This window comes from Siniperca chuatsi, linkage group LG7 (genome assembly GCF_020085105.1).
Source record: "Siniperca chuatsi isolate FFG_IHB_CAS linkage group LG7, ASM2008510v1, whole genome shotgun sequence".
Classification (NCBI taxonomy): Eukaryota; Metazoa; Chordata; class Actinopteri; order Centrarchiformes; family Sinipercidae; genus Siniperca; species Siniperca chuatsi.
Genome location: NC_058048.1, coordinates 31,727,699 through 31,755,659, shown reverse-complemented (window position 1 = coordinate 31,755,659; position 27,961 = coordinate 31,727,699). Strand labels below are relative to the sequence as shown.

Sequence of the window (27,961 nt, the reverse complement as noted above, 5' to 3'; positions counted from 1 at the left end):
CTGTATGCGGGTGGGCGGGGTCAGCAGGCTGGGCTGCTGTCCGTCAGTGAGCAGTGATCAGATGTGTGTGAGGGAAGCAGAGCGTCAGAGTGTTGCTGTCTCTCGGCGATGGCCTGTCTCATGGCCGCCTGGTCCGTCCACAACCCCACCGTCACCAACTCCATCATCATGGTGAGTACTGACAGCACAGACTGGGGACACTGGGCACAGACTGGACATAAATCAGTTCCCCTGCTGCCATCAAAATGTGAGTTCGGATCAATAGTTCAGATTCGTCTTATGAGTTTTGAAAATGTGAAACCAACTTTCACTGAACTTTAGAAAACAAGTTGAATATTGTTAAAATATGAAGTTAAATCAGCAGCTGCTGACAGATGAAGGAGTTAAAGCTGCTCCTTTGTCTCAGACCAGACTGTAACTGTAAGTGTACATGAGGACTGACACTAACGCTCATTATGAAAGAAACAACCAGGACTTCATTTAATGTGTATTAAAGACTAACAGAACGTTTCCATCATGTCTGTTTCCTTCAAACTACAAGCAGAGTCTTAACTCTCAAACAGTGCATGCTGGGAAATCTGCTAATACGGCATCACGTTTCTTTAAAAACTTAATTTAATGAGTCAAAAACTTTATAAGTTCTGATGTCTGAAAATAAAAAAATAATTAATTTGAAATTAATAAAACATTTATGTTAAATTAATGAGAAGTTGATTTCACTAAATTCCTGTATGATGATGTACAGTGTAAAGGAGACATAGTGGGAACAGTGGAGACATGGTGGGAACATAGTGGAGACATAGTGGGGACATAGTGGGAACATAGTGGGGACATAGTGGGGACATAGTGGAGACATAGTGGAAACATAGTAGAACATAGTGGAGACATAGTGGGAACATAGTGGAGACATAGTGGGAACATGGTGGGAACATAGTGGGGACATAGTGGAAACATAGTAGAACATAGTGGAGACATAGTGGAAACATAGTGGAATATAGTGGAGACATAGTGGGAACATGGTGGGAACATAGTGGAGACATACTGGAGACATAATGGAAACATAGTAGAACATAGTGGAGACATAGTGGGAACATAGTGAAGACATAGTAGGAACATAGTGGAGACATAGTGGAGACATAGTGAGAACATAGTGGGGACATAGTGGGAACATAGTGGAGACATAGTGGGAACATACTGGAGACATACTGGAGACATAATGGAAACATAGTAGAACATAGTGGGAACATAGTGGAGACATAGTGGGAACATAGTGAAGACATAGTAGGAACATAGTGGAGACATAGTGGAGACATAGTGAGAACATAGTGGGGACATAGTGGGAACATAGTGGGGACATAGTGGAGACATAGTGGGAACATAGTGGGGACATACTGGAGACATAATGGAAACATAGTAGAACACAGTGGAAACATAGTGGAACATAGTGAGAACATAGTGGGAACATAGTGGGGACATAGTGGAGACATAGTGGGAACATAGTGGGGACATAGTGGAGACATAATGGAACATAGTGGAGACATAGTGGGAACATAGTAGAACATAGTGGGGACATAGTGGAGACATAGTGGGAACATAGTGGAACATAGAACATAGTGGGAACATAGTGGAGACATAATGGGAACATAGTAGAACATAGTGGGAACATAGTGGAGACATAATGGGAACATAGTGGGGACATAGTGGAGACATAATGGAACATAGTGGAGACATAGTGGGAACAGTGGAGACATAATGGAACATAGTGGAGACATCGTGGGAACATAGTAGAACATAGTGGGGACATAGTGGAGACATAGTGGGAACATAGTGGGGACATACTGGAACATAGTGGAGACATCGTGGGAACATAGTAGAACATAGTGGGGACATAGTGGAGACATAGTGGGAACATAGTGGAGACATAGTGGGAACATAGTGGAACATAGAACATAGTGGGAACATAGTGGAGACATAGTGGGAACATAGTGGAGACATAATGGAACATAGTGGAGACATCGTGGGAACATAGTAGAACATAGTGGGGACATAGTGGAGACATAGTGGGAACATAGTGGAGACATAGTGGGAACATAGTGGAACATAGAACATAGTGGGAACATAGTGGAGACATAATGGAACATAGTGGAACATAGTAGAACATAGTGGGAACATAGTGGAGACATAATGGGAACATAGTGGGGACATAGTGGAGACATAATGGAACATAGTGGAGACATAGTGGGAACAGTGGAGACATAGTGGGAACATAGTGCAGACATAATGGAACATAGTGGGGACATACTGGAGACATAATGGAAACATAGTAGAACATAGTGGGAACATAGTGGAAACATAGTGGAACATAGTGGAGACATAGTGGGAACATGGTGGGAACATAGTGGAGACATACTGGAGACATAATGGAAACATAGTAGAACATAGTGGAGACATAGTGGGAACATAGTGGAACATAGTGGAGACATAGTGGAGACATAGTGAGAACATAGTGGGGACATAGTGGGAACATAGTGGGGACATAGAACATAGTGGGAACATAGTGGGGACATAGTGGAGACATAATGGAACATAGTGGAGACATAGTGGGAACATAGTGGGGACATAGTGGAGACATAATGGAACATAGTGGAGACATAGTGGAAACATAGTGGGGACATAGTAGAACATAGTGGAGACATAGTGGGAACATGGTGGGAACATAGTGGGGACATACTGGAGACATAATGGAAACATAGTAGAACATAGTGGAGACATAGTGGAACATAGTGGGGACATAGTGGAGACATAGTGGGAATATAGTGGAACATAGTGGGAACATAGTGGAGACATGGTGGGAACATAGTGGAGACATAGTGGGAACATAGTGGAACATAGTGGAGACATAATGGAACATAGTGGAGACATAGTGGAGACATAATGGAACATAGTGGAGACATCGTGGGAACATAGTGGGAACATAGTGGAGACATAGTGGGAACATAGTGGAGACATAATGGAACATAGTGGAGACATCGTGGGAACATAGTAGAACATAGTGGGGACATAGTGGAGACATAGTGGGAACATAGTGGAACATAGAACATAGTGGGAACATAGTGGAGACATAATTGGAACATAGTGGAGACATAATGGAACATAGTGGAGACATCGTGGGAACATAGTAGAACATAGTGGAGACATAGTGGAGACATAGTGGGAACATAGTGGAACATAGAACATAGTGGGAACATAGTGGAGACATAATGGGAACATAGTAGAACATAGTGGGAACATAGTGGAGACATAATGGGAACATAGTAGAACATAGTGGGGACATAGTGGAGACATAGTGGGAACATAGTGGAACATAGAACATAGTGGGAACATAGTGGAGACATAATTGGAACATAGTGGAGACATAATGGAACATAGTGGAGACATCGTGGGAACATAGTAGAACATAGTGGAGACATAGTGGAGACATAGTGGGAACATAGTGGAACATAGAACATAGTGGGAACATAGTGGAGACATAATGGGAACATAGTAGAACATAGTGGGAACATAGTGGAGACATCGTGGGAACATAGTAGAACATAGTGGAGACATAGTGGGAACATAGTGGAACATAGAACATAGTGGGAACATAGTGGAGACATAATGGGAACATAGTAGAACATAGTGGGAACATAGTGGAGACATAATGGGAACATAGTGGGGACATAGTGGAGACATAATGGAACATAGTGGAGACATAGTGGGAACAGTGGAGACATAGTGGGAACATAGTGGAGACATAATGGAACATAGTGGGGACATACTGGAGACATAATGGAAACATAGTTGAACATAGTGGGAACATAGTGGAGACATAGTGGGGACATAGTGGAACATAGTGGAGACATAGTGGAGACATAGTGGGAACATAGTGGAACATAGTGGGGACATAGTAGAACATAGTGGGGACATAGTGGAACATAGTGGAGACATAGTGGGAACATAGTGGGAACATAGTGGAACATAGTGGGAACATAGTGGGAACATAGTGGAACATAGTGGAGACATAGTGGGAACATACACTATAATACAGGTCAGATAAATTAAGTACAAAGTGGATATAAAGTATAAAATTAAAATAAGTGTAAAGTACAAAGTGGATTTACCGGTTGATGATAAGTATGTACGGTATAATAATACAATGTAATAATATATGAATCCTGTCAAGTTAAGTGTATCTTATTAAGATGATAATGAGTATGAAGTATGAATAAATATCAATAAAATTAACTGAAACAGAGTATATTGTACAGGAGTATTAAACAGAATATTGCACAATATTTCAAGTATTGCAGAGATGTTAATGATCAATGTCCAGTTTAGTGACTTCGGGTCATACAGACTGACACTTAGAGGGAGGAGTTAAAGAGTCTGATGGCCACAGGCAGGAATGACTTCCTGTGGCGCTCTGTGGTGCATTGTGGGGGGATGAGTCTTCCGCTGAAGGTGCTCCTTTGTTTGACCAGCGCGTCATGGAGCGGGTGGGAGACGCCGTCCAAGATGGCGTGTAGTTTACCCAGCATCCTCCTCTCTGACACCACCGCCAGAGAGTCCAGCTCCACCCCCACGATGCCGCCGGCCTTACGGGTCAGTTTGTTGAGTCTGTTGGCGTCCGCTACCCTCAACCTGCTGCCCTCAGCCTGCTGCCCTCAGCCTGCTGCCCTCAGCCTGCTGCCCCAGCATGCAACAGCGTACAGGACAGCACTGGCCGCCACAGACTCATAAAACATCCTCAGCATCGTCCGGCAGATGTTGAAGGACCTCAGCCTCCTCAGGAAACAGAGGCGGCTCTGGCCCTTCCTGTAAACAGCCTGAGTGTTCTTGGTCCAGTCCAGTTTATTGTCTAAGTGTACTCCCAGGTACTTGTAGTCCTCTACAATGTCCACACTGACCCCCTGGATGGGGTGATGGTGATGATGGTGATGATGGTGATTCAGTCCGCAGTGTGTTAGTCCTCGTCAGTCGGTATTAACCCTTGGTGACTAAGCTGTTCTCTGTCCTACAGTTACCTCCTCCTCCTCCTCAGTGGAGGCAGATTAGCGTCTCGGACGGCAGCAGGATGCTCTCACGCTGTCTCACATACCAGCGGTGCAAAGTAACTTTTACTCAAGTACTGTACTTTTCAGGTACTTGTACTTTACTTGAGTATTTCCATTTTCTGCTACTTTCTACTTCTACTGCACCACATCTCAGAGGGAGATATTGTACTTTTTACTCCACTGCATTTGATAACTTTAGTTACTTTACAGATTCAGATTATTTATACAAAATATGATCAACTAATAAATTATGAAGTATTATTACAGGTTAAGACAAGCTAAAACTGTATTGATCCCTGATTCACGAGCGACCCTGCAGTATATGAAGTGATTATAATTGAGCTGCACCTTCACCAGCTGCAACATTAAAATGATGATCACATTAATCATCAATAAGTATAATCCAATAATATAATATATATTATTCTGCATAATGAGTACTTTTACTTTTGGTACTTTAAGTATATTTTGATACTGATACTTTTACTTACTTTTACGTAAATTAAAATTTTGAATGGAGGACTTTTACTTGTAACAGAGTATTTCTACACTGTTGTGTTAGTACTTTTACTTCTTCCACCACTGTCACAAACACAACAGACAGCTGATCTGACGACATGTACTGACAGTCCGGTCCAACTGGTTCAACAGTCAGTCCAACAGTCCGGTCCAACAGTCCGGTCCAACTGGTCCAACAGTCAGTCCAACAGTCTGGTCCAACAGTCCGGTCCAACTGGTCCAACAGTCCGGTCCAACAGTCCGGTCCAACAGTCCGGTCCAACGGTACGACAGTACAACAGTACAACAGTCTGGTCCAACAGTCCGGTCCAACTGGTCCAACAGTCCGGTCCAACAGTCCAACAGTCCGGTCCAACAGTCTGGTCCAACAGTCCGGTCTAACAGTCCGGTCCAACTGGTTCAACAGTCAGTCCAACAGTCCGGTCCAACCCGGTCCAACAGTCCGGTCCAACAGTCTGGTCCAACAGTCCGGTCTAACAGTCCGGTCCAACTGGTTCAACAGTCAGTCCAACAGTCCGGTCCAACAGTCCGGTCCAACTGGTCCAACAGTCCAGTCCAACAGTCCGGTCCAACAGTCCGGTCCAACAGTCAGTCCAACAGTCCGATCCAACAGGTCCAACAGTCAGTCCAACAGTCAGTCTAACAGTCCGGTCTAACAGTCCGGTCCAACTGGTTCAACAGTCAGTCCAACAGTCCGGTCCAACAGTCCGGTCCAACTGGTCCAACAGTCCAGTCCAACAGTCCAACAGTCCGGTCCAACAGTCCGGTCCAACTGGTCCAACAGTCAGTTCAACAGTCCGGTCCAACAGTCTGGTCCAACAGTCCGGTCTAACAGTCCGGTCCAACTGGTTCAACAGTCAGTCCAACAGTCCGGTCCAACAGTCCGGTCCAACAGTCCAACAGTCAGTCCAACAGTCCGGTCCAACTGGTCCAACAGTCCAGTCCAACAGTCCAACAGTCCGGTCCAACAGTCCGGTCCAACTGGTCCAACAGTCAGTCCAACAGTCCAACAGTCCGGTCCAACAGTCTGGTCCAACAGTCCAGTCCAACAGTCCGGTCCAACAGTCTGGTTCAACAGTCTGGTCTAACAGTCCAGTCCAACAGTCCAGTCCAACTGGTCCAACAGTCCGGTCCAACAGTCCAACAGTCTGGTTCAACAGTCTGGTCCAACAGTCCAGTCCAACAGTCCGGTCCAACAGTCCAGTCCAACAGTCCAGTCCAACAGCGCTAACAGTCCGGTCCAACAGTCTGGTCCAACAGGTCCAAAAGTCCGGTCCAACAGTCTCTAGATGCAACACTTATCCACCAGTTTCTGGAGATTGCTCAACTCTATCAAGGCTGCCAACATTATTAAAATGATAGTCCAACATTTCTTATGTCTGAGAACTGAAGTTTTGCATCAGCGAGGTCTGAAACAACAAGTAAATACTGACGTTGTGAAATAATCATGTGATCATTTACTGCATTGAAAGGTTTCTGTTTAGCAGCCAAATCAAATTTCAGATGTCAGAGAGTCCTTGAACGCACACCAAAGATGACTTTTTAAAATAGTCCCACTGAACAATCAGCGCTGTTACTAAAATGTATCACTTATGGCCGCTAGAGGTGGAGCAGGTTGTCCACTAATCACAGGGTTGGAGATTCGATCCCCGGCTCCTTGAGCAAAACACTGAACCCCAAACTGCTCGCTGTCGTCAGTGTGTGTGTGAATGAGAAGCAAATTGTACTTTGAATAAAAAGTACTAGATAAAATGCAACCATATGTTTTGTGTCTCACACCAAAATCAGTCTGAATTAATTTAATCCTGTTTCAGTTTCTCTGTTTAATACAGAAACATTTTACAGTGCATTTTACTGTGATGAAAAACAGAATTAAAGGAGCATTTTGATTGTTTTGGGGGTGAGAATTATTATTGTACTTTCTGAACTTTGATTGTAGACACATACATGCACATGCACAATATTATTATTACAATTATACGTGTACAATATTATTTTTAACAGAATGTGTTACAAAAACAACATATTCTGAACATCCGGCAAATGTTTGATGTCCACTGTGCACTTCTAAAGACATCAGGGGTCTCTGATCTAACCCTCAGAACACCAACGGGCCCCCGGATCTGATGCTGGACCCCCGGACGGTGTGCGTTTGTATGGAAGAGGGGGTCAACAATCGGCTGGCGGGCAGCCAGCACACGCCGCTGCTGCAGGGACACCTGAAGAAGGTGGACAACAACCTGACGGAGGCCCAGAGGTTCTCCTCGTTACCACGGAGACCAGCGGTCAACATCGAGTTCAAAGACGTCTCGTACTCCGTCAGAGAGGGACCCTGGTGGAGGAAGAAAGGTACTGAAACACACCTGATACAGAATCTACATCCCTCTGATCTGACAACATGAGATTTTAAGCAGAGCTGCAACAAACGATTATTTTCATCATTGATTAATCGTTCGGTCGATAAAACATCAGAAAACAGTTTAAATATGCATCACAACAAAGCCCGAGGACATGTCGTGATGTCTTCTTTTGGCTAAAAGTCCAACATCCAAAGAGACTCAGTTTACTGAAATATTAAAAACACAAAACAAAGCCAACTTGAACATTAGAGAAACTTAAAAAATAAAAAATAGACTGTTTGGATTTCTTACTTTAAAAAATTACTTTAAAAATTAATCAATTATCACAATAGTTGCCAATGAATTTTCTCTTTTTGTCGACTAATCGATTAATTGACTAATTGTTGCAGCTGTAATTTGAACAGTTTTAGAAAATCCATCATGAATGTTTATACGTGTCGATGGTGTGAAAGCAGTTGAACTTCCTGCAGCTCCTTCACAGTAAAAGTTGTTTACACTGCAAGAAGTGCTGAGTCTGCATTAACATCACACCTGACAAGATCAAACCATAAAAACAAATCATCATCACATGACAAAACATTAGAGACTTTAAGATGTTAAGTTTGTCCCGAGAGTGAAGAGCGTTCACACATACAGACTCAAAGACTGGGACTCTGACGGGGTGATGCTGATTGTGAATGGGAGCTGGTGTTGCGGCCCGGCGTCACCGGCTGAGCTACAGAGATTTCAAAAGCATCCAGTGAGAAAAACTCAACTTTATGCAAATCCTCCGGTGCAAAGCAAGCGATGTTTTCATTAGTGTACAATCACCTGAAAATAAGAATCATTGTGTTTTCGTTAACTTAGAATAAGTCCTTTATATCTACAGCGGGAGCGGGTCCCCTTTCACGGAGGCCGCCATGTTGCACCGCCATGTTTCTACAGGAGCAGAACAGACAAACCAAACACCGGCTCTAGAGAGGGCAGATCGCGTTTTTCGGGAGTTTCAGGGCCAACGTAGTTTCTCCTACACGCTTGGAAGGGGAGGGTGAGGCGAGCGGTATTCAAATGGTTGCGAACCGCAATTTCACCGCTACATGCCACTAAATCCTCCCCACTGGACTAGCTAACTGTGTTTAAAGCAGTTAAACTAGCTAACTGTGTATAAAGCAGTTAAAACCAGCTAACTGTGTTTAAAGCAGTTAAACTAGCTAACTGTGTATAAAGCAGTTAAAACCGGCTAACTGTGTTTAAAGCAGTTAAACTAGCTAACTGTGTATAAAGCAGTTAAAACTAGCTAACTGTATATAAAGCAGTTAAACTAGCTAACTGTGTATAAAGCAGTTAAAACCAGCTCCACCTCGAGCAGCTACAACAGTAAAATGCTGCTCTAACGTTGGTGCATCAGTTATTATATCAGTCACAGAGACCGGTTTACTGCTAAACAGGTACTTTTTAAATTTTGAATACTTAAGCTGATAATACTTCTGTACTTTAACTTACTTAAGTAAGTTTTTACAGTGTGGTGTTGGTACTTTTATTTAAGTAAAAGTTCTGAGTACTTCTTCTACCACTGTCAAAGTCATTATGACTCATCGCCTGTGGACCATCAGTTCGTCATCAGTGTAAAGACGTTTTCAACCGGTGCGCGAGGCTGATCTGAGGTCTGTTTACTGTCTCCTGTATCAGTCAACAAACTGCAGTCCCCTCACTGTGTTACAGACCAACACATCCTTTACAGTTTGAACACTAATGTGGACATAAAACACTTTATCAGATCGAGAAGAAGCAGGAAAATATGTAATATAATTTATCTCACAATAAATAAAGAGCATAGATGGACTCATCAAACACACACACACACACAAGAATAAATAGATTAGTTAGAAATCGGTTTCTGTCCGATAAAGTTTGGATGTTAAACGTCTGTGTAGTGACTAAACTGCTAGTTTATGAACACGAATCAAACTCACAGTCAGTTATAATCCTCCGGTCTGCCGCTCTGAACACAAACATGAGGATTTAATGCAGATTAATTGAAGTGAAATGGATTTCATGTAGCAGAGGATTGTGGATTTTGCTTCAGCTCCGAACGGTCCGAGTGGTTTTTTTGTGATTTGCAGACGTCTAAATGTTTGATAAAATGGGGACCGAACTAAATGTTTTAGGTTCTGGTTTTTATTTCGATGAGTTATACGTTCAACGTGTAAAAGCTTCTACTGGATCTCTCGGACTCATTTCTGGGAAAAAGCGTTAAATCCTTTCATACGTCGCGGTGTTACTGCACAGGTTTGAGAGCGAGGTGACACACGAAACCTTACAGTAACTGACGGGTCAGTTTAGAGGAGTTGAAGGAACATAACGAGGAAATGTAAGGAAGTACAAGTACCATAACAGCAGTACTGTAAATGTACTTAGTTACTTTCCGCTTCTGTTCTGTTTCAGTCGTCAGGGTTTCCTCGCAGAGCTTCAGCAGCAGTTTATTATCATCAGTGTGTGTGTGTGTGTGTGTTGGATTACCAGGCTGTAATCTGTTAATCCCTGTCAGGGTCTCCTGCTGTAAATAGCTGCAGGTCAGATTAGAAGCAGCTCTGTCGCTCAGCGCCGTGAGAAAATAAAAAACAGACGACAGAGAAACCACCTGATGATGTTTGTGACCGAAGAGACGAAGCTCCTGTCAGTCTGAGCGCAGGGTTCGCTGCTCGACACGATACTGCGCTGCTACTGTAATCTGTGAACAACATCACAACATCCAACTAACACCAACATCACAGATGTGGTTCAGCCAAAACTGTCACACTTCAAAATGTCCACCTTTAATGTTTGAAACCACAATATTCTCATATCAATATATAGCTTTTGTTCCTTATATTGATTATATATTACAAATATCTCATATGTTGCACGGTTCACAGTGTTGATCCACCAACACGAGGGGTTTGATAACGCTGCTAAGACTCATGGGAGCTGTAGTTGTTGGAAAAACAAACTAAATGTTTCTCATACGTTTGTTAAAATGACAGCATGTTCAGTAGTTTAGAAAATGAATTTATGTGGAAATGTTTAAAAGCTGCAAACGACGCGGAGACAAACAAGACAAATAACAGAATAGCAGTTAAAACTCAGCAACACAAAATGAATCTTTCAAAGGGCTTTTTAAAAACGTTGTCTTCGAGCAGCTGTGACAATAAAACCACATTCAGAGAATCTGGACCGAAAACGTCGTATCGAGTTTCGGCTTTTCAGGACGAAAGAAAGAAAGAAAGAAAGGTCTGAAGAACACAAAGAGTTCAGTCTGCAAACAGGAAACATGATGAGTCCGGCTCAGTTCTGCTGTTGATGTGACACGTTTCAAAGGAATCAGAGCAGCGTTCGCTCGTTCACGTTGGACGGGACAGCGTTTCATTCCTGCAGCCGAAAATCACAGAAAAACAACAAGCTTTAAAGCTTCAAACGTGTCGCTGTATTTTATTCCAGTCGCTGACGGCAGGACATTTTTCTCTCTACTTTCTTTTCTTAATACTCGGCTATAATAACATATATATATTATACAGCATATACGCAATATATTTATGTATGTATCAGTATAAGCAGAGTTTATGTATATATATATATATATATATATATATATATATATATATATATATATATATATATATATATATATATGTATACACAGTGAGGACAATAAGTATTTGAACACCCTGCTATTTTGCAAGTTCTCCCACTTAGAAATCATGGACGGGTCTGATGTCCACTGTGAGAGAGTGTTCAAATACTTATTTGCAGCTGTATCATACAAATAAATAGTTAAAAATCATACATTGTGATTTCTGGATTTGTTTTTTTAGATTATGTCTCTCACAGTGGACATCAGACCCGTCCATGATTTCTAAGTGGGAGAACTTGCAAAATAGCAGGGTGTTCAAATACTTATTGTCCTCACTATATATATATATATGTATATATACATACATATATACATATATATACATATATTTATATTAGAAATGAAATATAAACGTATTCTTGTACAGTTTTCGAAGCTAACTGTGAAAGTTTGATGTCTCTGCTGTGGACATCGTGCTCGTGTTATGATATCTTTAAGACTCAGGAATGAATAAATTAAACGCATGAAGTGCGTCGTGACCTCGTCTCTGAGACGTTTTGACGGAATGAACTTAAGGCTGAAAAGTAAAGCGACAGCGTGTCAAACGAACGGTGACGTTTCAAGGCGCTTCGGGTACGTTCACCTCGCCGTCAGTACTCGTGCACACCGTACTGCAGTTTAACGGCTCAGTGTAAACGTCTGTAATGAGACGCTGTCAGAGGCTTTAACGCCTCAGGTTTCCTCTTTGTTCTTGTTCATGTTAGAAAACTGAGAGCAGTTCACACCTGCTCAGGTGCGACGGACACGCCTCCTCCTGATGATGATGATGATGATGATGATGATGGTGATGGGGTTCAGGTGAACTGCATTCAGAACTGAGAATACTGAAACACTGAAAAAGTGCTAAATGCCGGATGAGTCGATGTGCTGAGAGGTGATGGACAGGTAGTCGATCCCGATGCATCGTGGGTATTCCTAGAGTGCAGACGGAGTTAACGAGGTTACTGCAGGTCGTCGTCACTAATCTGACTCGGAGCTGCTGCTAATCGTCCAAACCGCAGTTCAATGAATGTGATCGCCGCTGAACTGACCTGACAGTCAGCACTGAGGGAAACTGAGCACGTGCATCTTCACCTGTCTGTTGTTGCTGCAGCGCCACCTTCTTTAGGAAGAAGAAGAAGAAGAAGAACGATATTTAGCTCGAAAGTTAATTGTTGACTTTGGAAACAGCAGTTTGACCACAAAACAAATCTAAACTCACCGTGCACTTACTACTAGCTTTATCCGGAGCTTTCAACTGCATCTCACAGCCCTCATCAGTCCCCATATACGACCTGTTATCACATGACTGAGGTCACGTGATGATGACTGAAGCATCTCCACGACACCTGACCTTTGACCTTTGAGTTGTGGTTGAAAGCTCTGGAAAAAGTCAGTAAGTGAACCTTGAGTTAAGAAGAAGAGTTAAGTTTTGTCCATCGTTTCCCGAAAAGAAGGAAAGAAAATGATTTGATTCTATTGAACAGCTGAGAGTCTGAAGTCAGCTGATCATTAAAATACGTGAAGCGTGTCGACGAATATGACGAATAAAGTTTTGAATGATACGGAAATAACGAAATTCAGAAATTACTTAAAAAAACAGGAAAAAACAGGGTGTCCCCATATATGACAGTGTGTATTACTGCAGTACAGTGTGTATTCAGTGTGTATTCCTGCAGTACAGTGTGTATTCAGTGTGTATTCAGTGTGTATTCCTGCAGTACAGTGTGTATTCAGTGTGTATTACTGCAGTAAAGTGTGTATTCAGTGTGTATTACTGCAGTAAAGTGTGTATTCAGTGTGTATTCAGTGTGTATTCCTGCAGTACAGTGTGTATTCAGTGTGTATTACTGCAGTAAAGTGTGTATTCAGTGTGTATTCAGTGTGTATTCCTGCAGTACAGTGTGTATTCAGTGTGTATTACTGCAGTAAAGTGTGTATTCAGTGTGTATTCCTGCAGTACAGTGTGTATTCAGTGTGTATTCCTGCAGTACAGTGTGTATTCAGTGTGTATTACTGCAGTACAGTGTGTATTCAGTGTGTATTCCTGCAGTACAGTGTGTATTCAGTGTGTATTCAGTGTGTATTCCTGCAGTAAAGTGTGTATTCAGTGTGTATTCAGTGTGTATTCCTGCAGTACAGTGTGTATTCAGTGTGTATTCCTGCAGTACAGTGTGTATTCAGTGTGTATTCAGTGTGTATTCCTGCAGTAAAGTGTGTATTCAGTGTGTATTCAGTGTGTATTACTGCAGTAAAGTGTGTATTCAGTGTGTATTCCTGCAGTACAGTGTGTATTTAGTGTGTATTCAGTGTGTATTCCTGCAGTACAGTGTGTATTCAGTGTGTATTACTGCAGTACAGTGTGTATTCAGTGTGTATTACTGCAGTACAGTGTGTATTCAGTGTGTATTCAGTGTGTATTACTGCAGTACAGTGTGTATTCAGTGTGTATTACTGCAGTACAGTGTGTATTCAGTGTGTATTCCTGCAGTACAGTGTGTATTCAGTGTGTATTACTGCAGTACAGTGTGTATTACTGCAGTACAGTGTGTATTCAGTGTGTATTACTGCAGTACAGTGTGTATTCAGTGTGTATTACTGCAGTACAGTGTGTATTCAGTGTGTATTACTGCAGTAGAGGTTACTGTCGTTCAGAGAAGTTTAAATCAGCTTCGATCAGATTAAATCTGATAATCTCATTAAAGAGCGTTCGGCCTCCATCAGCAGATAAACACTGCAGCGGTTACTGCAGGGCGTCGTCTTCATCGTCATCATAATCATCATCATCATCAGTCGCTCTGGTTTCCATGGTAACCCCATTTCTATAATTAATGTGATGCCATTTCCCCAGTTGTTGGTCAACGGAGCAGTGTTGTGGTTTCTGTTTGAAAACAAACCTCAGATAGTTCTCAGGCGGTCTCGGTCCGGGTGTTTGGTCCAGACCAGTTTCACTGGTCTCACTCACTTATTTTGATTTTGAAATAAATCTGTGAGCAGGAAGAAGTCCAGGTGAGTCCAGGTGAGTCCAGGTTTGTGTGTTTCTCTGAGTTTTATTTGTGAATCTGAGCAGATTCATGTGAAACCAGACGGAGAGAAAAACCTCCAAACAGATCTGAAACCCGACTCGTGGACTCGAGGACAAAGACCTGTTCCCAGACCGGCTGGGAACCTGCGGACTGATTGTTTCTGTTCTGTCTCAGGTTACAAAACTCTGCTCAAAGGGATCTCTGGGAAATTCACCAGCGGGGACCTGGTGGCCATCATGGGGCCCTCAGGAGCCGGAAAGTCCACCCTCATGAATATCCTGGCCGGGTACAGGTGGGTACCAGCCTGCTGGAGCCGGATTCAACAGGACCAGTGTTTGCAGTTCCTGTCAGCTCGTATTAATGTGAATATTATGACGAGCATGTGACGCGATGACATCACTAAAGGAGAGTCACGTGATATTTAATGAACTCGCGGCGGCTCGAACGTTCGGAGTCACCTGTTACGTCGACGTGGCCGTTTTAACGTATAAAAACAGCTTAATTATTCACCAGATGTCTCATTTCCCTTTGAAAGAGTTTTAGAACGATTCAACGATGCCGATGTTCCCACAGTGTTGCATGATGGGAGAATACTCTTTAAGTTTTAAATCGTTTTCCAGTCCAGAAAAGTGAAAGTGACCCGGGATCATTATTGACCCTCCACTGGCCTGCTGTTTCTGTTAGAAGAACAGCTTTGCTAAAGCAGCCTGTTGTTGTGCTTTGACACTGAAACAGGAACCGGTTCCTGTTTAAATCTGCACAGATTTGAACCGGTTCCTGTTTAAATCTGCACAGATTTGAACCGGTTCCTATTTAAATCTGCACAGATTTGAACCGGTTCCTCTTTAAATCTGCACAGATTTGAACCGGTTCCTATTTAAATCTGCACAGATTTGAACAAGAACCGGTTCCTTTTTAAATCTGCACAGATTTGAACCGGTTCCTCTTTAAATCTGCACAGATTTGAACAGGAACCGGTTCCTCTTTAAATCTGCACAGATTTGAACCGGTTCCTATTTAAATCTGCACAGATTTGAACCGGTTCCTGTTTAAATCTGCACAGATTTAAACAAGAACCGGTTCCTTTTTAAATCTGCACAGATTTGAACCGGTTCCTCTTTAAATCTGCACAGATTTGAACCGGTTCCTCTTTAAATCTGCACAGATTTGAACCGGTTCCTATTTAAATCTGCACAGATTTGAACCGGTTCCTGTTTAAATCTGCACAGATTTGAACAGGAACCGGTTCCTTTTTAAATCTGCACAGATTTGAACCGGTTCCTCTTTAAATCTGCACAGATTTGAACCGGTTCCTGTTTAAATCTACACAGATTTGAACCGGTTCCTCTTTAAATCTGCACAGATTTGAACAAGAACCGGTTCCTTTTTAAATCTGCACAGATTTGAACGCCCAGCTTCAGGAGACTCCAAACTTGAGCGTTGGTGTTTATAAGAAACAAACTCCACAAAACGCTAACGGGACGAAGTTCAGATCAACAGGAGGGGTCGCTTTCTGAGGCAGACGAACAGGAAGTAGACAGTTTATATGTGAAGAAATTCCTCGTGACGACCAACTAATTAATCACATGGGCCAAAATATATAAATATAAAATAAACCTGCCGATGTTTTATCACAGTGGAAAATATATAATAATAACGTACGTTTATTCTGACGTGGCAGAATGTTTGTAATTTGAGGTTTAATGTGATATTTGTGTGAAATGTGATGATACTTCTGCAGTTAGTGGACGTAAATATTTAAATAAGAACCAGTTTGTGTTTTAATTTAGTTTGAATGAAGACGCTGTCGCACAGAAACAGACAATAAACTACAAAGTGACACAATAACCAACGCTAACTTGAACTTTAACGTTCAGTCGGGGATCAGGGTCTAATAATCGGAGGTGAAGGAGCACGCGGAGCTTTTACTGCAGAAAAAGTACTAAAACCACAGCGTAGAAATACTCTGTTACACGTAGAAGTCCTGCTTTCAAAATTCCACTTTAGTATCAGCATCAAAATAAATTTAAAGTACCAAAGTCAAGACGTCAAAGTAAGAAGTGTCTCCCTCTACTATACGAATACTCAAGCAAAGTACAAGTACCTGCAAATTGTACTGAAGTACAGGACTTGAGTAAATCTACTTAGATCAGCAGTTCAGTTTCTCGTTACGACAAAATGATCCTTTTCACTTTAAAACGAGATATTTTTCATACTGAGACACGTTTTCAGTTCAGTTTTATTTACACGTCAGCTACAAATATTAACAATGACTGCTTTATAGGTTTAATTATGTTTTTTATTGGTTTAGATTAGTTTTTATTGTGTAATAACATGATCAATACTGTGTAACGTGGTGGTGGCAGCAACACGCTGCTGTGCTCAGTTCACCCTGTTGCTCCTCCTGAAGTTTTCCACGTTAAAATCTAAAGAAAAGTGACTGGACTTCAGCATCAGTGTAGTCCAGAATGAGTCCAGTCCAGTATCAGTGGAGTCCAGAATGAGTCCAGTCCAGAATCAGTGTAGTACAGAATCAGTGTAGTCCAGTCCAGTATCAATGTAGTCCAGAATGAGTCCAGTCCAGAATCAGTGTAGTCCAGAATCAGTGTAGTCCAGTCCAGAATCAGTGGAGTCCAGAATCAGTGTAGTCCAGAATGAGTCCAGTCCAGAATCAGTGTAGTCCAGAATCAGTGTAGTCCAGTCCAGTATCAGTGTAGTCCAGAATGAGTCCAGTCCAGAATCAGTGGAGTCCAGAATCAGTGTAGTTCAGAATGAGTCCAGTCCAGAATCAGTGTAGTCCAGAATGAGTCGAGTCCAGAATCAGTGTAATCCAGAATGAGTCCAGTCCAGAATCAGCTTACTCTGGAATCTATGTAGTCCAGAATCAGTGTAGTCCAGAATCAGTGGAGTCCAGAATCAGTGGAGTCCAGTACAGTATCAGTTTAGTCCAGAATCAGTGGAGTCCAGAATCAGTGTAGTCCAGTACAGTATCAGTTTAGTCCAGTCCAGTATCAGTTTAGTCCGGAATCTATGTAGTCCAGAATCAGTGTAGTCCAGAATGAGTCCAGTCCAGAATCAGCTTACTCCGGAATCTATGTAGTCAAGAATCAGTGTAGTCCAGAATGAGTCCAGTCCAGAATCAGTGTAGTCCAGAATGAGTCCAGTCCAGTATCAGTGTAGTCCAGAATGAGTCCAGTCCAGAATCAGTGTAGTCCAGAATGAGTCCAGTCCAGTATCAGTGTAGTCCAGAATGAGTCCAGTCCAGAATCAGTGTAGTCCAGAATGAGTCCAGTCCAGTATCAGTGTGTTTCTGTGTTTCTGAGCAGAGAGACGGGGATGAAGGGGGAGATCCTGATCAACAGTCAGCCCAGAGACCTGCGCTCCTTCAGGAAGGTTTCCTGTTACATCATGCAGGACGACATGCTGCTGCCTCACCTCACCGTGCAGGAGGCCATGATGGTACGCGCCCTCATCTTCATCACCACCGCCGCCCGCAGAGTCATGTGACTGTCCCGTCTATAACACGTGACGCAGTGATGTGAAAACACACGCGTGTGCATTTACACATGCAAACAAAATGGCGGACGGTAAATAAAGATTTCAGAGTGCTGATCCTGGATTACAGAGTCCAGGATCAGTGTCTCTCTGTGCTGCAGTGATGAATCTTGTTTCTGCAGGTTTCGGCCAACCTGAAGCTGCAGGAGAAGGTGGAGGCTCGCAGGGAGATGGTGAGTTCTGACCCCTGACTACTTCCTGGTCACATATTGATCGCCGCAGAGGTTAAAGCATTCTGGTTTCTGGTCTGTGTGTGTGTTCAGGTCCGGGAGATCCTGATGGCTCTGGGTCTACTGGACTGTGCTAAAACCAGGACGTCTCACCTGTCGGGGGGGCAGAGGAAGAGAGTGGCCATCGCGCTGGAGCTCGTCAATAATCCCCCAGTCATGTTCTTCGACGAGCCCACCAGGTCAGACAGTCTGAGAACCTCATTCAGGTTTAGTTCAAATGTTTTTAAAAGACGAGTTTTCCTCAGATATTTTAGTCTTACTTTCATTTTCTGTTTTCTAATCTTCGTTGAAGAGAACTGTTGCACTTTTTATTCGGGCCAGTTGTAGTTGAGGATGGAGGCTGTGGTATGTTGTACCGACTGTAAAACCTGATGTGAGGTTTTGGGCTCCACAAGTAATCCTGACTTGGCTGCAGCTCAGACCCTTTACCTGTCCTCACACTGAGCAGGTGTGTCCTGAAGCCAACTGATTGGGTCGGCTTCAGTTGAGACATTGTTCTAGTCTCTTTACTGTTTGGTGTCTGAAAATCTGCTCCTCGTGGTGGTTTTTAAAGTCCTCCACGGATTCATCACCTCACTCCCGTAACTCTGTCGGACTCATGATGGACTATTACTTCCTTGTCCAAACCTGGTGCCTACATTACCCACAATGCAGCTCAACCTCCGACAGCTGTGTGTGAGATGGTGGTGTGTTATGCTAGTAGCGGCTAACGTAGCCTGCGGGCTGCAGAGGCCTGCTGAGCTCGCTTCTTTCTAACGCCACACCAACAGAAACTTGCCGTCTTCAGCCCCGGCCGACACCGACTCAGGTGACATCACTTGAGGACGTTTATCAGACTCCGCTCGGCTCCCTCTGAGACTCTGAAGGCTTTATGCTACTTTAAAAACAGTAGTTCAGTAGTAGACACCTGGAAACACGCTGAGGTGGAAGACCAACCTTCAGCTTGGACTGGAACAATGCCTCTGTTCTGTTTTCACTCTCGCTGTTCAAAAGCAAGTGTCTAAAAAATTGTGTCCGAAAAACCCAACAAGATAAACCAACTTCCTGTGCGTCTCTTTGTCTCAGTGGTCTGGACAGCTCGTCTTGTTTCCAGGTGGTCTCCCTGTTGAAAGCTCTGGCTCAGGGAGGACGAACCGTCATCTGCACCATCCACCAACCCAGCGCCAAACTGTTCGAACTCTTCGACAAGGTGAGCACACTGCACTACATTACCCAGCAGCACCGGAGCGTCACAGATCTGTAACTCACATGTGACTCCAGTGGTGGGAAGAAACTAAGCAGCCTACATTCTCTGAAGTATTGTACTTAAGTACAATTTTGAGGTACTTGTACTTTACTTGAGTATTTTCTTCTTCTTTCTCTGGCAGCTTTAGTTACTTTACAAACATATGAGAAGCCGATAAAACACAACGCGTTGCCAAAGATCAGTGTGTCCTCGTCACGTTTCTCTGAGCTCACCTGGTAGAGCGCGTACCTTTCAGTCCTTCCAGGTGAAGTAAAATAGCTTTCTAGCCAAAAGAAAGACATGACAGTAATGCTACTTGCGTGTGTTGAGAGTTCATGGTGAAATTAAAACTCACCTGGAAGAAAACATGAACGCTTCTCGGCCCGTTTAGAACAGGGGTCGTGGTGCACTGCAGCCTCTTGTGGCCGAAACGAGTATTACAACAACAAACACCTGTGACTGATGTCTGATTCTGTCTGACGTGATAACACTCGTGTGCTTTTACTGCTGATACCGGCTTAACTGCTCTTCATCCTTCATCGCGTTCATGGTGTTGAATCTCGTGACTGTGTTTGTGTGTTTCAGTTGTACGTTCTGAGTCAGGGTCAGTGTATCTATAGAGGGAAAGTCTCCAGTCTGGTTCCTTACCTGAGGGACCTCGGACTCAACTGCCCCACCTACCACAACCCTGCTGACTTCGGTAAGACACTGATGTCCACATGTCCAGGAAGCGTTTGAGGGTTCAGGACTGTTTACGTCTGTGATGGATGTCTGTAGTTTTCTGTAGTGTCCTAGTAATATTTGTTGTACTGAGGCAGAATATCACATAAGCGACGTTTTAGTCAAAAAATGTTAGAAATGCAGTTGCAAGAACAAAACCTTCCACTGAAATCTGAAGACGTTTGATTTGAAAGAGAACTTATTAACTCTGCCTGCTCTTTCATTCCTGTCTCTTGCTTTTCTGTGACTTTTCTATTAATGGAGCTGTAACTCCCTCATGCTGCAGTCTAACTAATTGTGATTGGTCCTGGTGCAAATATTTTTTCTGATTCCTCCAACCATCAAACACCCGAAACAGCTTTAGCCAGCCTTCGCTGACAAGCCAACACCAAGGTAGCTTGGTGTGTCGATCAGCACGAAACAAATATCCATCAAGAAAAGCAGAGCAACTCATTCCAGGCCAACACAGAACGAACGAACGAACGGACGACGGCAGCCGATCACTTGCATTTCTAGACTTCATCATCGATGGCACAGCGGCCGAATGTTATCACAGCTTCTGAGGAACGTGCTCTCGTGTCTCTGGTGTCCTCAGTGATGGAGGTGGCGTCTGGAGAGTACGGAGATCAGATGGTCCGACTGGTGAAGGCCGTCCAGGACAGGAAGTGTGAGAAGGATTATCAGACTGAGCTGAACGGAGCGTCAAACCTCCACCCGCTGCTGTGGCAGCGCACAGAGGAGGTAAAACACTCAGTCGACCTACAGCGAACAAAGCAGCGTGAACTCTTCAGACGGTCCACTGCTGCCAGCTGTTAGAGGTGTCTTTCCAAAGTGACTTCGAATAAATTCATTCGACCGCCGCAACAGCTGGATGTTGCCCCCCCCCAAACAAACAAACAAACCAGGAGGCTACATTACATATTTTACAAAGGAAACACACCATATACATAAATGTAATAATACATACAAGTACCAATTTAATCAACTGGATAAAAGACATATGCACATTTTCTTCTGATAACGTGAATATTTCCAATTTAGCACATTATTATCTATATATTATATTATATTGATATTTAGAAAGTAAAACCTCTTCATCAGCCTGATGTGATGATTCAGTTTCTGCTGAATATAAACCTGCTGTGTGTCTATTATTTAACATTTTTTATTATATTAAGCTTTTGATTTATTATTGGATCCTTTATCATGTATATTTATCGATTCATTTACTGATTATTTTAATCATTTGGTTTATAGAAATCACCCGTCACAGATCAAAGTGACGTCTTCACACGTCTCGTTTTGTCCAAAACACAAAGAGTTCTGAGACACACACACACACACATACATATATATATACATATATAAGAGTTGGCAATAAGAGATATGTATGTATATGTGCATATCAATATACGTATCATGAGAGAGTAAAAATCAGTTTGAGAAACAGTTTATGGATGAAATAGAACGTCTGTTTTTGGTAAATTTAGTACAAACTTGACAAATCAAAGTGCTGTGATCATCACACTGCTGTGTCTTTCTCAGGAGGGTTCGTCGTCTGAAGGTTGTCACAGTTTCTCAGCCAGCTGCATGACTCAGTTCTCCATCCTGTTCAGGAGGACTTTCCTCAGCATCCTCAGAGACTCGGTGAGAAAACACAGCGACGCCTGCTGGACACCGTCCGCTACTGCAGCCCAGACACAGACAGAACATAGTGAGGACACACTGAGTAACACATCCATGTTCTCGTTGGTCGAGCAGGTGCTGACTCACCTGAGGATCTCCTCTCACATCGGGATCGGCGTTCTGATTGGTCTGCTGTACCTGGGCATCGGGAACGAGGCCAAGAAGGTTCTGAGCAACTCCGGGTTCCTGTTCTTCTCCATGTTGTTCCTGATGTTCGCTGCTCTGATGCCCACAGTGCTCACATGTGAGTGCACACAGACACACATCCGGTCTCTGTCAGTACAGTCTGATGCTAAACACATGATCCAACGCCACACGCAGAGCAATACAATCAGGCAGATACAGTGGTGTGAAAAAATGTTTGTCCCCTTCCTGATTTCTTATTTTTTTGCATGTTTGTCACACTTAAATGTTTCAGATCATCAAACAAATTTAAGTATTAGTCAAAGATAACACAAGTAAACACAAAATGCAGTTTTCAAATGAAGGTTGTTATTAAGGGAAAACTAAATCCAATCACTTTTTCACTTTTTCACACAGGGCCATGTAGGTTTGGATTTTGTTTTCCCTTAATAATAACAACCTTCATTTAAAAACTGCATTTTGTGTTTACTTGTGTTATCTTTGACTAATATTTAAATTTGTTTGATGATCTGAAACATTTAAGTGTGACAAACATGCAAAAAAATAAGAAATCAGGAAGGGGGCAAACACTTTTGCACACCACTGTATGTGTTCAGCCGTCATGAGATTCAAACTCAATCAACTGTCTGCCAACAGAAACACTCTTTATGTAAGGACCACTGACTAACAACAGAGAGCTTGTTGTATCTTTTATTTATTTATTTAGCACAAATGATTCCATTACAGCACAAATAAGGTCCCGTCTTTACTGCACGGATTCAGCTGCCTCACAGTTTGTCACAGTAATGAATCAGAAATGCTGCAGTTTGCTTTAATAGGCTTTTTTGGGGCCATTTTTGCAGAGTAAAGTGCACAAAATGCAACACAAACCTACACATGTTCACTTTACAGCTACAGAGAAAGAAAAACACAGCGCTGGTCCTTTCTGCTTTTCTGCTCATCCACATCACACCTGATGTCATCTCCTGTAAATTTACCTGCCCCCCCTCCCCACCTGCCCCTTCTCCTCACCTGTCCCTCTCCTCACCTGCCCCTCTCCTCAGCTGCCCCCTCTCCTCACCTGTCCCTCTCCTCACCTGCCCCTCTCCTCAGCTGCCCCCTCTCCTCACCTGTCCCTCTCCCCACCTGACCCCCCCTCCTCTCCTCACCTGTCCCTCTCCCCACCTGCCCCCTCTCCTCACCTGCCCCCTCTCCCCACCCACCCCCCCTCTCCTCACCTGCCCCCCTCTCCCCACCTGACCCCCTCCTCTCCTCACCTGTCCTTCTCCTCACCTGCCCCCTCTCCCCACCTGCCCCCCTCTCCTCACCTGTCCTTCTCCTCACCTGCCCCCCTCTCCCCACCTGACCCCCTCTGCCCACCTGACCCCCTCCTCTCCCCACCTGCCCTCCTCTCCTCACCTGTCCTTCTCCTCACCTGCCCCCCTCTCCCCACCTGACCCCCTCCTCTCCTCACCTGTCCCTCTCCCCACCTGCCCCCCCTCTCCCCACCTGACCCCCTCCTCTCCTCACCTGTCCCTCTCCCCACCTGCCCCCCCTCTCCCCACCTGACCCCCTCCTCTCCTCACCTGTCCTTCTCCTCACCTGCCCCCTCCTCTCCTCACCTGTCCCCTCTCCCCACCTGCCCCTCTCCTCACCTGCCCCTCTCCCCACCTGCCCCTCTCCTCAGCTGCCCCCTCTCCTCACCTGCCCCCTCCCCACCTGCCCCCCTCTCCTCACCTGCCCCTCTCCTCATCTGCCCCCTCTCCTCACCTGTCCCCTCTCCCCACCTGCCCCTCTCCTCACCTGCCCCCTCTCCCCACCTGCCCCTCTCCTCACCTGCCCCCTCTCCCCACCTGTCCCTCTCCTCACCTGCCCCCTCTCCTCACCTGCCCCCTCTCCTCAGCTGCCCCCTCTCCTCACCTGCCCCCTCTCCTCACCTGCCCCTCTCCTCACCTGCCCCCTAGATGTAGCAGAATGGAGCAAACTTCAGTCTAAATACAGAAACTTTTTGTTATGTTTGGTTTTGAACGTAAATTGAAAGTTCTGCATGTAAACGTGTAAAATGGAGTGTAAGTACACAGAGGTTTGGTGGTGGTTGAGTTTGAGTGAGAAAACATTTGAAAACTGTGTGCTTCAGTTCCTCTGGAGATGGGAGTTTTTCTGAGGGAGCACCTGAACTACTGGTACAGTCTGAAGGCTTACTACCTGGCCAAAACCATGGCTGACGTCCCCTTCCAGGTAACTTTATATAATCCATCCTGCCACACAGTCCTCAGCAGGTTTACAGTCTGTGGTGGGTTCACAATAGAAACGTGACTAAATGCAGTTCAAGAGTGCCGTGGATGTTGCTGCACAAAGGAAATCTGAGTCTTTACTCGCAGCTGAAAAAGTTCAAGTACATATTGGTTGGTGGTCAAAACAAGTTTGATTCACAAAGCGAATCAAACTTAGTTAGTATGAAGTGTGCTGATTTACCTGCAAAGCAGAAAACAATTCAATTCACTGAGCTTTATTGGCCTGAAAGTTTAATAACAGCAATATGAGCATCAGCACAACATTAATATATATATATATATATATATATATATATATATATATATATATATATATATATATATATATAAATATGAATATATACTGTGTACAGCTGGTGAATTGGGACACAGCTGCTGTTACATAGTGACTGCATGATCATTATATTCAGGCTCAAGCTTTTAAATCAGATTATTTCATTGATTCTGATATATTAATACAGTATGTTTGTGTGTCTGATTATTGTTCCAGTGGAAACAGAGGAGAGCAACTTTAAATTGAATAGTTTAATGCAGCATTTTAATCCTGTTCAAACTGTAAATTTGTAAAAGTGAGTTCACACTGAATTTCTGTGAGACCCTTCAGTCGGTCTGCTTTTAAAACGTCGTCCAGTTCCTCCTGCTGTTTCTCCTCTTTCTCCCGAGTTCAGATTCACTCCAAACACAGTCAGTTTACATCACTTTCATCCAGAAATGTTCCAACAGAAAGAGATCAAATCAGAAGAACGTTTGTGAATTCAAGTCGCTTTTATTCTTCTGGCCCAAAATCATCCGACTCCCTCTGTGTTTAGAAACAGACTCAGCGTGCTGAGATGGATTCTGCTGAAAATCACATTTGTCACGAAGCTGCTTTGAAACAGAGTTTAGTACCTGAGAAATTAGTTTTATCTGAACGTTTCAGGTTCTGCCTGTAAACTTTGTGCGTTCAGTTTCAGGATTAGTGAGTTTTCACGCACAGAATAGAAACAGATTTATATCTTTAGAATATAACAAACCTAATGTAGAAGCTTAAGAAACGAAGATTACAGCTACAGAACTCCAGCTAGTATCCTGCTGGTGTACTTCACCTGTACTACCTGTCCTCTGTACAGGTAGTATTCCCGCTGGTGTACTGCAGTATTGTGTACTGGATGACGGCTCAGCCTCCAGACGCCGGGCGGTTCTTCCTCTTCCTGTCTCTGGGGGTTCTGACCTCTCTGGTGGCCCAGAGTCTGGGTCTGCTGATCGGAGCTGCCTCCACCTCGCTGCAGGTCAGTTGCTCTAAACTCACCTGTGTGAGCTCACAGACAGGTGTGTCCACCTGCTGAATTCACTCAGGTGTGTTTGTTTCCTGCAGGTGGCGACGTTTGTCGGCCCGGTCACAGCGATCCCCGTTCTGTTGTTCTCGGGGTTCTTCGTCAGTTTCGACACCATCCCCTGGTACCTGCAGTGGATGTCCTACATCTCCTATGTCAGGTGGGGGCGCTGTTTGATTACAGGAGAGAACATCAGGTGTGATGTGGATGAGAAGTGTGTTTCTTTCTCTGTAGCTGTAACGTGAACATGTGTAGGTTTGTGTCGCATTTGATTAACTCTGAACAATCCTTTAGATCTTTACCTTAAAATATCATTCATTTACCCACTAATAATGATCTAATTACTGTATTCTTATTGAGATTAATTAAGGGTTTGTATTATAATTTTGATTGTGCTTTAATTTTCTAATTAAGAAACTTCAGAGCTAGTTTTAATGATTTTTTAATCACCCTCTAAAACTCCTTAATCCACGAAGAAAACTCATTAACTCCCCAAATTTGGGGATCAACCACATAACTTTGACTTACTCACGAAGCCAACGCTGAATTTAAAGGCAGAATAAGTAGGATTTTCCTAAAAACAAAGTATAGCCTCATACAGAAATAATCCCTCTCAGTCATCACTTACGACCCACTAGGAGTGTGTGGCGGCGTCTGTATCTGCAGAGCTGCCGCCCTCTGCCCGAATGTTCTTAGTTTGCTGTGTTCGGGACGTTTCTGGACGTCAACCTTTGGGCAGCGGTGTGTAGCCCCCAGCCAATAACAGCGCAGTGTGTAGCCCCCAGCCAATAACAGCACGGTGCGTAGCCCCCAGCCAATAACAGCGCAGTGTGTAGCCCCCAGCCAATAACAGCGCAGTGTGTAGCCCCCAGCCAATAACAGCGCAGTGTGTAGCCCCCAGCCAATAACAGCGGCACGTAGCCCCAGCCAATAACAGCGCAGTGTGTAGCCCCCAGCTAATAACAGCACGGTGTGTAGCCCCCAGCCAATAACAGCGCGGTACGTAGCCCCCAGCCAATAACAGCGCAGTGTGTAGCCCCCAGCCAATAACAGCGCGGTGCGTAGCCCCCAGCCAATAACAGCGCGGTGCGTAGCCCCCAGCCAATAACAGCGCAGTGCGTAGCCCCCAGCTAATAACAGCGCGGTACGTAGCCCCCAGCCAATAACAGCGCAGTGCGTAGCCCCCAGCTAATAACAGCGCAGTGCGTAGCCCCCAGCTAATAACAGCGCAGTGTGTAGCCCCCAGCCAATAACAGCGCGGTGTGTAGCCCCCAGCTAATAACAGGTCTAAAGGTTTTAAATACATATTCCTCAGATGATCACGTTATAAAGTCCTCCTGTGTTGTGTTTCAGGTACGGTTTCGAGGGCGTCATCCTGTCCATCTACGGTCTGGACCGAGAGGATCTGCACTGTGATGAAGACGACACCTGTCACTTCCAGAAGTCTGAGGCCATCCTGAAGGAGCTGGACATGCTGGACGCCAAACTCTACCTGGACTTCATCGTCCTCGCCATCTTCTTCTTCTCTCTGAGGCTCATCGCTTACTTTGTCCTCCGCTACAAGATCAGCGCTGAGAGGTAGACCAGGACCAAGACCAGGACCAGGACCAGGAGGTGGACCAGGAGGAGAAGCGTCTGGCGTTTAGGACAAAACCTTTAGGCCAAAGTTAGCATGTAGCTGTGGAGTTTGTCTACATGTGAACACTGAATCTACTTTGGCTCGCTGTTAAAAAAATGACACAAAGACGAGACGACGTGAGGAGATTTGAAACAAATTCGGACAAAAAACAAAAACAAAGGTTAAAGGTCTCTGAGTGTCATTAAGGATGAGGTGAGACACATCAGGTCCTGCAGGGACGGGAGCTGGTCTCCTGATTCCTGAAGGTTTAACTGTGCCAAAGCCTGAAGGACCACAACAAACCAACAGAACTGGAGAACACCTGATCGATATTCACGTTATCAGAATAAAAGCCTCTGCAGGCCGGGTGAGGAGGTGGGACAGACTCTGGACGCTCATGATTCAGTATGTTTTTAAAGCGTCTCGGGACGGAGACGACATGTTAATTTAGTTTATCTCTGCGGCGAGGACACTTTGGACTCTGTCCACACAAACACTGTGTATCTCAGACTGTTTATGAATAAAGTAAAGACCAGTTATTTCCTGAATAAAAACTTTATTTACTCCCACA

The 27,961-nt window shown here is 44.0% G+C and overlaps 1 protein-coding gene across 1 annotated transcript; it reads left to right on the top strand.

The window, feature by feature from the left end:
• The first annotated feature begins 25 nt into the window (after positions 1–25).
• abcg1 (ATP-binding cassette, sub-family G (WHITE), member 1) lies at positions 26–27,961 on the top strand. Its single transcript, XM_044202552.1, has 15 exons — positions 26–171; positions 7,715–7,961; positions 14,801–14,918; positions 17,953–18,085; positions 18,304–18,354; positions 18,445–18,590; positions 19,477–19,600; positions 20,222–20,336; positions 20,952–21,097; positions 21,902–22,003; positions 22,118–22,286; positions 24,303–24,403; positions 25,569–25,727; positions 25,814–25,932; positions 27,126–27,961. Exons 1-15 carry the CDS (start codon positions 109–111, stop codon positions 27,352–27,354), a joined length of 2,022 nt encoding a protein of 673 aa, XP_044058487.1. The 5' UTR covers positions 26–108; the 3' UTR covers positions 27,355–27,961.

What these genes read in the sequence shown, in the direction of transcription:
- abcg1 (XM_044202552.1), top strand. Translation starts at nt 109, where the DNA reads ATGGCCTGTCTCATGGCCGCCTGGTCCGTCCACAACCCCACCGTCACC. An exon ending in TGTTCGAACTCTTCGACAAG is followed by an intron (nt 19,601 to 20,221) that starts GTGAGCACACTG and finishes TGTGTGTTTCAG; the next exon opens with TTGTACGTTCTGAGTCAGGG. An exon ending in TGTGGCAGCGCACAGAGGAG is followed by an intron (nt 21,098 to 21,901) that starts GTAAAACACTCA and finishes TGTCTTTCTCAG; the next exon opens with GAGGGTTCGTCGTCTGAAGG.